This window comes from Balaenoptera borealis (assembly GCF_965194805.1).
Source record: "Balaenoptera borealis genome assembly, chromosome: 20".
Taxonomy (NCBI): domain Eukaryota; kingdom Metazoa; phylum Chordata; class Mammalia; order Artiodactyla; family Balaenopteridae; genus Balaenoptera; species Balaenoptera borealis.
In genome coordinates this window covers 20,149,900-20,162,539 of record NC_138879.1, presented here as the reverse complement: position 1 = coordinate 20,162,539, position 12,640 = coordinate 20,149,900, and the positions used below count along the sequence as shown (strand labels likewise).

At 57.8% G+C, this 12,640-nt stretch overlaps 1 protein-coding gene across 10 annotated transcripts in view; it reads left to right on the top strand.

Annotated features, from left to right (window-relative positions):
* The first annotated feature begins 1,361 nt into the window (after positions 1-1,361).
* Positions 1,362-12,640, top strand: part of HAP1 (huntingtin associated protein 1) — a 36,928-nt gene continuing 25,649 nt past the window's right edge. The window contains exons 1-14 of one of the 10 annotated variants that reach the window (XM_082371375.1): positions 1,362-2,930; positions 3,967-4,046; positions 4,437-4,553; positions 4,673-4,887; positions 5,245-5,347; positions 5,426-5,492; positions 6,817-6,947; positions 7,327-7,401; positions 7,734-7,862; positions 7,994-8,139; positions 8,421-8,459; positions 9,519-9,874; positions 10,242-10,478; positions 10,590-12,009. In XM_082371375.1, the coding sequence (XP_082227501.1) occupies positions 2,459-2,930; positions 3,967-4,046; positions 4,437-4,553; positions 4,673-4,887; positions 5,245-5,347; positions 5,426-5,492; positions 6,817-6,947; positions 7,327-7,401; positions 7,734-7,862; positions 7,994-8,139; positions 8,421-8,459; positions 9,519-9,874; positions 10,242-10,478; positions 10,590-10,636 (2,214 nt within the window). In that variant the 5' untranslated portion in view covers positions 1,362-2,458 and the 3' untranslated portion in view covers positions 10,637-12,009. Of the gene's footprint in view, positions 2,931-3,966; positions 4,047-4,436; positions 4,554-4,672; positions 4,888-5,244; positions 5,493-6,816; positions 6,948-7,326; positions 7,402-7,733; positions 7,863-7,993; positions 8,140-8,420; positions 8,460-9,518; positions 9,875-10,241; positions 10,479-10,589; positions 12,010-12,640 lie in introns of those variants that run through there. The other 9 variants (XM_082371371.1, XM_082371370.1, XM_082371373.1 and 6 more) reach the window with 9 other exon arrangements.

The window sequence follows — 12,640 nt, the reverse complement described above, 5'->3', positions numbered from 1 at the left end:
GATGGAGTGGGAGTTTGGGGTTAGTAGATGCAAACTATTTCATATAGAATGGATAAACAGCAAGGTCCCACTGTATAGCACAGGGAACTACATCCAATATCTTGGGATAAATCATAATGGAAAAGAATGTATATATGTGTATAACTGAGTTACTTTGCTGTACAGCAGAAATTAACACAACATTGTCAATCAACTATACTTCAATAATAAATAAATAAATAAATATTTGTTGAATGAATAAGGAGTAGAAGGTAAGTTAGGGGGACGAGAAGAGCTGAGATGAAAGAAGGAATGAAGCCAACAAATAATATGGTTGTTAAAGATTATGACCATAAAAAATGGCCGTGGATCTTAGATGCCCCATCTTTTTATCCAAAGCCTCTGGCCTGAGCCACCTTTAACAACTCGGCAGAAGTGCCCTGGAGTCTGGATGGGAGGAGAGGAGAGGAAGAGGGAGCAGGGGCCAGGTGGGCAAGGGTTGGGAGGGGTCTGGTTCCGCAGGGGAACAACTTCTTACTTCCCAGCCAGTGAGGGGGCTGCATTTGAGCCACTGTTTCAGAAACAACGTTAACTAGTGCAGACTGCTCCTTTGATAAACTAGCAGATGAATCCCCGTGGGGTATGCAGGATTTGGGGAAGGGGAGGTGAATTGGCGCCAGGGTTCACTCACTCACTCAGGAATAAGAAACACAGGCTCCTGAGGAGAGAGGCTGCCACTGGAGGGGTGTGGGTATGAATGGGCTGTGAAGCTGGAGGTGTGGGTTGAGATGCAAAATACTATGAAATTAATGATTTCTCCTCTCCCACGGCCCAGACCACCCTGTCAGTAGCACTTGCCATTTTTCTCAGTCATAGCTCCCTGTTTGTTTCTTTCAGAGAACTCCCCACACTCTGTAACTACCTTACTTGTTCTCTTGTTTATCTGCCTCCCCTTATAGACTCTAAACTCCAGGAGAGCAGGGATCTAGTTTCTCTTGTTCCCTGGTCTAGCCTGAGAGTCTAGCACAGTGCCTAGTATATATAGTAGGTGCTCAAGAAATATTTGTCAAAGGAATGAATGAACCCAGACAGAAGGAAATACTCTGATCACAATGCTTCTCCACTGGACGGCTGGGGATGGGGCACTCTGATCCTCCTTCCTGGGTTGTGCCTCTTGTTCCAGGCTGTGTCATGGACACCTGGCCCCCAAAGCACGCTGTCAGCACGAGGAGCCTCTGTCCTGGGCTCCGGCTTTGAGTGGTGGCTGTAGGAAAAGGGCTCCTGGAATTCCTTAGCTAGGACAGGGGTATGAGTGAGAGGGATGGGTTAGAGATGGAGTCATGTGGATGGGGGTCGGGTGGGTGGGAGGATAGACTCACAACAATCTAGAAGAGAGAATGAGGCCTCAACAGCAGAAGGGCTGAAAAGGAGGTGGCACATTTGAGAACTATTTAGGAGGTAAGTTAAGCAGGATTTGGTGATTGACGGTATTGAAGAGAAGGAGACTGGGGCACCAAGAATGATCCCAAGGCTTTAAAAGAATCAGTGTCGCAGCCATTTCTTTTTGGCCTGTAGGTTCCTCCGGTCCAAAGGCACAGAAATGGTCACTGGACTCCTCTGCCGCTCCACAGTTCATTCAGGACTTACGGCGACCCTCACAGGTATCCCGTCCTGTGCTGCGCTCTGAGGGACACGCTCCCTGTGTTGAAGGGGCGCACGTCTGGTCTCGGAGACACACACAGTGTGACCACTACGGCCATCGCATAAAGGATGCTCTGGGGCCGAGAAGGACGGGGTCGGAGGAGTCTTTACGCGGAGACACCTAAGTGGGGTCTCCCGGAAGAACAGGTGTTTGCTAGCGTGGTATAAGGTGGGCAAAGTGAATGAGGGCGGAGGTAAAGCACTAGGAAAGGCAATAAAACGACTTAAGAAATAAGAAAGAGGTTTGTCAAGCGGCTGCAACACCGGGAGTGTGAGCGCAGGCATCATGATGCCCCAGACTGGGCAGCGCGTGGAGGCCGTACTGGAGTTTGGATTTATCTCCCAGCCCACGCGGGAGAGACACAATACGGCCCCAACTCACAGGTCAGATCCAGGGAAGGCAGCCGGAAAGCCTCGGGCTGGAGCTGAGCGAGGGGGTGCCCCCAGTTAGAAACTTCCAAGTCCCTGTAACCGAAACCCCGGGAAGCGGCGGCTTTGGGCAAAACCATTCTCCGGAGGTGGATAGGGGAGAGAAGGCCAGCACTCGGAGCCCAAGTCCGCTGAACCAGCTGGAACGTCCACTCGCCTCTTCTCCTCGCTCTTTTCTTACTTTTGCGCTCTGTTCCGCCCCATTAGCTCGCCTCCTGCGCGCCCGCCAGTGCCGGGCACCACCAGTTGCTCCTCGGCCGCCCCCTCCCGCGCGTGGTACGGCCCGGCGGGCGCGCGTCCAGGCGCAGGTTATAAAGGCCCTGCTGCGGCAGCCGACTGCGGACTCAAGATGCGCCCGAAAGAGTTGGGGCAGGGTTCAGCCGGCGACTGGCCGGGACCCGGCGTTCCGGCAGCAGTCACCCCAGCTCCTCCGCCCGCAGCCAATCCCGCTCCAGAGCCCTCCGTCGAGCCTGAACCCGCCCCTGTGCAGGTACCGGCGGCAGGACCGGGAGCAGGATCCGGATCCGCAACCGTCTCGGGACCCTCAGCGGGAGCTCGCCCGGCCTCCAAGGCTGGATCGGAGGCAGGAGCCCAGCGCGCGTCCGCATTCTCGGCGGTCCAGGGGAATGCCCAGTCCGTGCCCAACAACTCGGACGCGCCGTGGACTCGCTTCATATTCCAAGGTCCCTTTGGGCCCCGGGCCGCTGGCTTGGGGACTGGAAAGGTAGCGGGCATCTGGAAGACGCCGGCTGCCTACATCGGCCGGCGGCCTGGGGTGTCGGGCCCCGAGCGCGCCGCCTTTATTCGGGAGCTGGAGGAAGGTAAACTGGGTCCCCGGGCCCCCGGAGCAGGTGGGACTAGGGCAGCAGCAGGCAGGAGGGGGCCCCGTCGGGTCCGGGCGCCGGGTCCCCTCTGGCACTCAGTCCCACCCCTCCGCCCACCCTTGCGAAGTCATGGTCTGCGGCGCCTCTCCGGTCCCCTTTCCCCCACCTCCTTCTCCCCTTCTCTCGTTCCCTATTTCCGTCGGTGGGTAGGATCCCCGGGGCTCGCGCTCCCCTGCCCCCCTCTTCACGCCTGTTGCTGCAGCAGATCTGCGCACTCTCAGTGCCCCCCTCCCGAGGCTACCGCAGTGCCAGGAGAGGGGCGGGGGGCTGCGGGAGGGCGCTGCCCGGTGCGCTCTGAGCCTGCGCTGGTCCGCCGCGCCAGCGACGGGGAGGTGGGTGGGCAGAGGGGAGGTTTTGCCAACCTTTTGGCTGCTGAGGTCAAGATCGGGCTTCCCCCCGACCCCAAACAATCTTGGGGGTGGGCGGAGCCTCAGACAGATGCTGCCTCTCCTCTTCCCTCCCACCTGCTCCTCGGTCGCTGGAGCGCTCCTGATTGGGTCTAGAGGCTCAAGTGGCCCCTACCCCAGTGCTGGAGAAGTCTCCTCCTCCTCTCCTCACGCAACAGGTGCAGGGTGGGCGACTGCGTCTGTTTTTATGACTCGTGAGGCTCCAGTGAGCTGGCCAAGGCTGCCCTCTGGATAAGGGGTGATGAGTCAGTCGGCGCTGTACTTCCGCTAGCTGCCTCCATTCTCCTAGGTTCCAGGAACTGTAGGACTGGGATATCCTTACCTCTCGCAGGCCCCTCCAGAAAAAAACAAACAGTCAATCAAACAAACAAACAAGAGTCCAGTTGGCCCTGGGAGCAGGGAAGGGAGTGCTGATTACTGCGGGTATGGAGAGGATATTGGGGGCAGAAAGGGAACTCAGTCTTCTCCCTTGTTGCTGACCCTTGCTGTTGAGGGCAGGAAACAGTAGGGTGGCAGGTAGCATATGCCCCCTTTTTCCTGATGCGGCTTCCCGCTTTCTCTTGCAGCGCTGTGTCCTGACCTACGCCCACCAGTCAAGAAGATCACCCAAGAAGATGTCAAAGTGATGTTAAGTTTGCTAGAGGAGGTGTGTGCTGCCTTCCCTACCCGGGACAGCCCCAGCTGTAGCCAGGCTCCCGTTTTAATTATGTCTGTAGGGGTAGGAGTGTTCTTGCCTGAATACCTCTCTGGGGGCCGAGCTGGAGGTCCCTCTTATGGAAGGCAGGTAGATGTGGGATGTCCAGGCTGGTAGAGCTCTTAGCACCATCCGGTCTGATCTCTTTTTCCGTAGGGGGAAACTGAGTCAGGTCCCACAGTGGGTTCATGGCAGACTCTTGTCTAGTACCTTGGAGAACTAGGGGATGGAGAGGGTCTCCAGTAGTGGCCTAGCTTTCCTCTGACCGCTGGCTTCTCCCATCTGTCTGGGAGATCCCAGAAACCAGGAACATATTCCCCATGGATGGGGGTCCCTCTGCAGAGAGAGCGGGACCTGAACACGGCAGCTCACATTGGCCAGTCCCTGGTGAAACAGAACAGTGTTCTGATGGAGGAGAACAGCAAGCTGGAAGCCATGCTGGGCTCGGCCAGGGAGGAGGTACCTGGGTGGGGAGGGCAGGGGGAGGCGTATCTCAGGCCTGCCTCCATCCCACTGTGCTGGGATCTGTGCCTGCCCCTGCCCATACCCCGACTCAGGGCTCCTCTTCCTCCTGCCAGATTTTACGTCTCAGACACCAGGTGAGCCTGCGGGATGACCTCCTTCAGCTTTACTCAGACTCTGATGATGATGAGGAGGAGGAGGAGGAGGAGGAGGAAGGAGAGGAGGAAGAAGAAGAAGAGGAGGACGAGGGGGAGGAAGAAGAAGAAGAGGAGGACGAGGGGGAGGAAGAAGAAGAGCAGGGGCATGATCATCCCTATGAAGCCTCAGACCCGTGAGTGTCCTGCCTTTTTTTTTTTTTTTTTTTTTAATTTTTGCTGTGCCACGTGGCTTGCGAGATCTCATTTCCCCAACCAGGGATTGAACCTGGGCCACGGCAGTGAAAGTGCCAAATCCTAACCACTGGACCACGAGGGAATTCCCCACAAGTGTCCTGCCTTTGCACCTGGGCGGCCCCTTCTCTGAGCCTCAGTTTCCTTGTTCGCAAACAGGGACACCATGTACCTGCCACTGGGGTTGCGGGAGCTAATTGAGACCACCGCAGTCAGCCTGGGGTGGGGGAGCCCTGGGTGGGCTGGGAACTGGGTCCCCCGAGCCCCTGCACCCCAACTCCCATCACTCCCTCCCCTAGGACTCCTCTGACAGAGTCAGAGTCACACCGCTGCCCGCAGCTGGAGGCCCTGCAGGAGCAGCTGCGGCTGCTGGAGGAGGAGAATGAGCAGCTGCGAGAGGAGGTGAGGATGGGGGAAGAGGGCGTGCCCGTGGGCAGGGGGTGTTGCCTCCCCTGCCCCTTCCTCTCTCCCTCCCTGCAGGTCTCTCAACTCGATGACCTTGAGGAGGAGGAGCAGATGTTCATCCTGGATTGTGTGGAGCAGTTTTGTACGTGAACTTGTAACGTGGGGTAGGGGGCTGTCCAGAGGAGCAGAGAGAAGAACCCGGGATTTGGAGTCTGGAGACTTGAGTTCATGTCACAGCTCTGACACCTCCTAGCTGTGTTGGCTTGGACAAGTTCCTTAACCTCTCTGAAACTTCATCTTTAGAATGAGGGTTAATAATCTTGGCCCTGCTGACCTCTCCAGGGGTTACAGCTGAGGAGGTGCTTTGTGCAAACTGCAAAGAGCTGTACAGATGCCATGGGGCTCCGCTAAGCCTGTCTCCTTTTGTTATTTGAGAAGGGGGAGGGAGGGGGCTGGGAGCGAGGAATGGAGGGAGCCATGAACTGCCAGAGACCAGGCCCCCCCTCCCTCCTCAGGCACTACATGATTAGGCAGAGGCTGTGCCTGGCACTGTGTGGTCATGGAGATGCGTGAGGCACAGCGTTTGTCCCTGAGGAGCTCAGGCCTAGCTGGGCAGATGCATACTCAAGGTGGCAACAGCTGAACTCGTGCTGTTCCGCTCACCCTAACTCTGGCCTGCCTTCCCCCTGGGTTCCCTGAATGGCCCCCCTGGTCCCAGGCCCCCGGAGTAAGAGCCAGTCCCCACATTCTGTTGCTTCTATGTCCTAGGAAAGGCTCACGTCTCTTTCCTTTTCCCACCCCAGCTGCCTCTAGCCCAGGCCACCTCTTACCTGGTCTCTCTGCCTCCACTCCTACCCTTCCAGGCCCTTCTGCACACAGCGCAAAGGAGTTTTCTGAAACCAAATCTATGTCACTCCCCTGCCTAAAATACCCAAATAACTCCCCATTGGCCAAAGGATAAACCCCACCCTCCCTGCCCCAGCCCTAGTGATCTGGGCCCTGCCCACTGCCTCAGCCACTCCCTCCTGGTGTCCTCTGGGCCTCTCCACACCCTGCCTGGGCCCTGTCTTCCCTTCTGCTGGGCGAGCCCCACTTCCCCGAGGAGGTCCTAGCATCTCAGACCTTGCCAGCCTGGCCTGGGTGCGGCAGCTGTGACCCCCGATGCACCCTTTACACTTGCTGCAGCCTAGTTCATAATACGCACTATTGTGATTTCTTTTTCCCTCAGTCTCCACACTGGTCTTGAGCTCAATGTGGGCTGGGGCCAGGTCTTGCTGACTGCTTGTCCAACACCCTGCTCTGTGTCAGTCAATAAATGTTTATTGAAAAGAAGACCCAAGTGAGGGATGCTAAGCCCTGTGGAACCTGGGGGACTTGGCGCGAGCTGAGGGGTGCAGGTGGACAGAGGCATCTGGGAGACTGAGGGCCCGGGGAACCAGGGCTGACCTCTCCCCACTCCTCCCCAGCGGAGGCCAGCCAGCAGATGGCCAAGCTGTCGGAGGTGCTGGCACTCAGGATGGAGAACTATGAACAGCAGCAGAGGGAGGTTGCCCAGCTGCGGGCCCAGGTCATGAAGCTGCAGCGGTGCTGCCGGTCGGTGCGTCGGGGTGTGTGCAGGGCTCCTTGCTCCTGTCGTGGCCCCATGGGACCCACACCTCCTTCTCCCTGCCCCCACCCCATGGAGCTCAGAGGCCCAAGGCCCCTCTCTGTGTCAGAGTCAGTGTTGGAGGAGACATCAGAGAGCGCCTCATCCTGTCCCCTCGTCCCAAGTTGGGGACCGAGCCCAAAGAGAGACACAGGGTGTTCCAGGAAGCAGACCACGTGACTCCCCACATTCTTTGGCCTTATTCCATGTGACTTCTTTTTTAAAGAGCTGCCAAAGACTCACTGATGAGCTTGGGAAGACTTCCCAGAGCAAGGTGTGCACGGGAGTGGGGAGGTCTGGGGTGAGGTTCACTGGTCTTGGGTCCTTCCAGTGTGGGGCTGAGGCTGAGAAGTTGCAGCAGCAGCTGGCTTCGGAGAAAGAAATCCAGATGCAGCTCCAGGATGAGGTGAGGCCCCCCTAGGCTCCTGGCCCAGCGTGGGGGACCTGGGACCCTTGGGCAGCTGCCTGACTCTCCTGAGAGGACAAGCTCCTTGCAGCAGGGACTGGGTCTGTCCTTTCCATACCCTCAGGCTCTGGCACAGGGCCTGGCAGGTGGCAGTTCATTTGGGGTCTGAGTGGAGTGGAGTCCGGGGATCACCCTGCATATCATTATGGGGGTCTAGGGTCTGGGCCTCTTGCCTCTTTGCCCAGGCTTCCCCGCCCCCTGGGGAGAGAGTGGGCAAGGCGTCTGGGCTGGGTGTGCCTGGGTCCCAGCAGAGCCTGGGGGCGGGTTCCCAGCTGCAGGACCTACGGGAGAAGTACTCCGAGTGTGGGAGCATGCTGATTGAGGCCCAGGAGGAGGTGAAGACCCTCCGCCAGCAAGCGTCCACTGGCTCTGTCACCCACTACACGTACACTGTACCTCTGGTGAGGCCCCCTGGCTGCCTGCCTTTTACCTCTGTGTGCTCTGTGTCTATCCGCAGTCTTTCCTGTGCCTGGAGGTACGGGTCGGGAGTTCTGTGGGGATCTTCTGGTAATGTCCTCCCTCTCCACCATAGGAGGCACTTCCTGATTTCCAGGAGACCCTGGCTGAGGAGCTCAGAATGTCTATAAGGAGGATTATCTCAGACCCTGTGTTTTTTATGGAAAGGTGCACTCTGGGCCCCAGACCTTTGCCTGCCCTGCACCCACTCTTGCCTACCTGGTAGGCAGCAGCCTTTCTGGTAGTGGGAGGGGTTCCCCCCACCCCCCCCCCCCGCTCTGACCTCCCTCTCCCCCTCCCCCTCCCCCCCTTTCCCCTCGTGGTGCCCCTCCTCCTGCCTCATTGGTCCTCGGCCCCTTCCACTCAACACACCTTTCCTCTGTGCACACGTTCTGCACGCATCATTTCTCCCTGGGATTTTTCTGCATGATGGGGTCCCAGGGATTTCGCACTTTCAGCTTCCCGTTGCCTCGGGACAGTGAAGGCCCTTTTCTATGTTGAAGGAATTATGAAGTGACTACAGAGGAGACCTCAGATCTGGGGTACGCCGACCAGGGGCTCCCCCTTCACCTGCCCTCACCTTTTTTTTTTTAATTTTATTTTTTTTTGGCTGCATTGGGTCTTTGTTGCTGTGCAGGCTTTCTCTCGTTGTGGTGCGCGGGCTTCTCATTGCGGTGGCTTCTCTTGTTGCGGAGCTTGGGCTCTAGGAACGCGGGCTTCAGTAGTTGTGGCTCGCGGGCTCTAGAGTGTAGGCTCAGTAGTTGTGGCACATGGGCTTAGTTGCTCTGCGGCATGTGGGATCTTAGTTCCCCGACCAGGGCTTGAACCCGTGTCCCGTGCATTGGCAGGCGGATTCTTAACCACTGCGCCACCAGGGAAGCCCCCACCTGCCCTCCCCTTTCAGCAGCCAGACAACCCCCTGCAGCTGGTTCTGTGACCCTACAACCCTGGAGAAGCCCCTGCTCTCGGGCCGGCTGGGCTAAGAGTTGTTCTGGGAAGGAGCTGCCCCCTTTGCCTTCAAATCTTGCCCCACAGGTGGCCGTCTGATTTGAGGCTTCTCCAAGTGGGGGCTGAAGCCTTCCCTTCACCTGACCAGGGGCTGAGAGGCGAATGGGCACTGGCCTAGAAGCTGGGAACAACTGGGACTGAGTCCCAGCTTGATCCCTTTACTGGCTGTGTGTCCTTGGGCAAGTCACTTGACCTGTCTGGGCCTTACTAAAATGGATTTGTTCCTATGGCAACTAGATGTGGGATGGGTTGTGAACGTTAAATAACGAAGGAGGTGGGCAGAGGGGATGTTATTCCTGCTGGTCTGTTCCGTGCAGCAGGGTGGGGTTACTGGGGGAAGGCGGGGCCTATGCAGTGTTGGTGACCATTCTTCTTTCTACCAGGGTCATGGGCTGGGTGTTTGAAGCCTTGAGTCTGGTACCCAGCTGCCCTCTCCCCTGGCTGGGACAGAAGTGGGGAGTAACCATCAGGGTCTGTGTGCAGACTGGGGCGGAGAGCAGGAGCCCCAGTGGCTGGAGATGTCCTGGGGGAGTGAAGAGGGGTGGCTCTGGCTTTGGGGGGTTAGGGAAAGACTTTCCTGTCTCCCTGCCCAGATATGAGCTGCACCACAGTGAGGATCGAGAGCAGGAGCAGGGGCTCGAGGCAGAGGAGGGGCTGATGTCGGCTGAGCATTTCGTGCCTGCGGAGGAGCTGGGGGCCACAGAAGAGGCGCTGCCAGCTGAGGAGGGGGTGACGGAAGAGGCAGAGCTGGTGTCTGAGGAGGCTGAGGCCTGGGAAGAGGTGGAGCTGGAGCTGGATGAGGCAACGCAGATGAATGTGGTCACGTCAGCCCTGGAGGCCAGCGGCTTGGGCCCCTCGCACCTGGACATGAAGTATGTCCTCCAGCAACTGGCCAACTGGCAGGACGCCCATTACAGGCAGCAGCTGAGGCAGAAGATGCTCCAGAAAGGTGAGTGCTCCCGTGGGGGCCTCCCTCCCGCCAGCCGGACAAGCTGCAGATCGTCAAGCCGATGAAAGGTGAGGGTAGGTGAGCCCCCCAAACGCTCACTTACCCCAGCCCGGCCCCACCCAGTGTGCTGATTTGCATGGACTTTGCATATCATTTACATAGGCACCTCAGGTCCCCCTCAGTGGGAACTGTGGCCCCAATGCTTATTTATGTGGAGTTTGCATAGGATTCCAGATCTTCACCCTTTTTGCTCCTGGGGCTGGGCTGGGGGTCAGGGCGCGGACTGTAGCCCCTCACTGCGTCTCAGCTTCCTGTCTCTGCCCGCTCCCTTCCCGTGTCCCCCACCCCCACCTCCCCCATCCCCAAGGCTCCCCAACCCTGCAGCAGTGGCAGCAGCAGGCCAAAACAAACATGGGGGGCGGGATCGTGGAGGAGCAGCTGGGGGTGCCAACCCAGGACTTTGGGAGGCTGGAGGAGGAAAGGGCCAATCACCCTCCCAGGGCCTGGGAGGAAGAGGGGCCTTCTGGGGCCACCCAGGCCATTGGGACGAAAGCCTCTGCCAGCAAGGGCCACAGTTGGACCAGTCCCCTGGGTGAGTCTGAAGGTGAGCTAGGGTCTCCTACAGGGTGATGGGGGGTGGTTAAGGTCTCCTCTCCCCAGCTGGAAGCCCCAAAGGTTGGGGAGTAACACCTGCTGAGTACAGGCCTTGTGCTAGGCCGTGAGAGCCCTGTCTTGAGGAGCTCATGGAGATATCAAAGGTGATTTAGTGATGCGAATTATCTTCTTTAATCCTCACACCCCTGTAGGTACGTATTATCCCCATTTGGAGAGGAAACGGAGGTTCAGAGAGCAAAATAATTTGTTCAAGGCCACTGAACCCGTTTTCTTCACTGCTATGCCATAACAACTTTTCCGACCCATCCCTCCCTCCCCTCTAACCCTGTCCTGGTGACTTCTTGGCTTTCTGGGTGAGCTGTGAAGTTTATAACCTGTTGGCAGCCTCACCATTATATCTGATCTGCCCTGACTCTGATGGTCACTGCTGGGTGGCCTCATCGGGGTCGCCATGTAAGGTTGTGCGGGTTGTAAACTGAATGGTGACCTCTATGGCCGGGCAGCGGACAACCTTCATAACTCTCAACGGTGGCTGTCTCTTTCTGATATAGCTGACCAGGCCTAGCCCCTGCCTGCTGCCCAGGCCAGACCTGTGGTCCTCAGGCCCCCAGTTCACATCCACCCCCTTCTCTTCCAGGCTTTGCTGTTTCCCAGCAGCCTGCAGAGGCCCCACAGACAGCCTGAGGCCCCTCCTTCCGCTGTCTGGCCAAGCCCCACCCTCCCCAGACCTCCCTTCCCTGGCTCAGAAACCGGACCCCCGATCTGTCACCAGCCCACCCGCTGTCCTGATGAACCTGGGCCGGAACTTGAGGGCCCAAGCCTTGACCCTCTTCTGGGACAGGCTGAAGGAACCCCGGCCCTTGTTCTGTAGCTGGTGCAAAAGCTGTGGCTGCTGGGCCTGGATCACTTGGTGGCCCCGGGGGCGTAAGAAGCCCAAGGGGTGTGAGAAGCCCAGGGGGAGGCCCACCAGCTACCAGACTCCGCTCTGAGCTGGGGCAGGGCTCAGGCCCGGGGTGTAGGAAGTTGTTTTGAGCACCTTGCTCACTACATGCCCCTCACCCCTTGACCCCCAAATCAAAGGTGGCTTCCCAGTCCTTGGTGACTTTTAGGGACCTGGTCGTCTGTCCCGGTTCTTGGCTCTTTCTTCTCAGTCCCTAATTGCTCTGTGTAACCGGAAGCATCTGTCTGTGTGGGCGAGGACTCCCTCTGCCCGGGATGGGGGTGCAAGGCTCGCTCCCCTGCCCCCGCCTCCCCTCCCCACCTCCCCGCCTGTGGCCTGTGAGTGTCCAGGCTCCCTCCCAAGGCCCTGTCACTCCCCACCACGTCCTCTCCTCAGTGCCCCTTGTTTCCTTGTTCTAGATGTTTCGCCCTTTCCCACCCCTTACTCATAAACACCTGGAGTCGGGGGCGCAGGACCCCGTCGGTATCTACCCACCTCCCCACTGTGCTTCTCATGCTCCTATTGCTTGTCAGCCCATGTACGTGCCGGTGCAGGAAATAAAGGACCTGTGCACTACCTGGCCCAGCCTCTGCTGTCTTTCTCAGGGAGTGCACGTGTGTGTGTGTGCACTGTGTGCGTGTGCATGTGCACTTTGGTGGGGCAAAGCTGTGGAGAGAGGATGGGCTCCAGTAGTGAATTATGTGCCAGGGGCTTTGATTAAATACATAATCATTTCAACAACCCCTGGGGGGGGTGGTGGGTGATCTGATAAATGGTCGTCAGGTGATGAAACTGACACCTAGGCAGGTGAAGTGACCCTCCCAAGAGTGGAACAGCTGGTTGTGGAGCTGGGATTTGAACCGAAGCCCTCAGGCCTCCAGAGCCCATGCTTGGGCAGGCCCCCTTCCCTGATCCTTTCTGTTCCTGGGATCCTGACTCAGTGCCTGGCTGCAAAGGGTAAAGCAGGAATGAAGTCACCACTGTCTTAGGCAGAGGTCCCCCAGAACAGCATGTGAAAACAAGCCGTTTATTTCCGTTAAATGAGGCTGTTGGACTGACTCTCGCCAAGGCAGGATTCTCAAACATGCAGGCAGAGAGGGACAGAAAACAGTATGAGATCAGAGGGTCCCTGAACTTTTGTTATGAGTCTGGCTTGATGTGTTCAATTTCCAGTCTAGAGTTTATCATTTTGGAAAATAAGAGCTCAATTC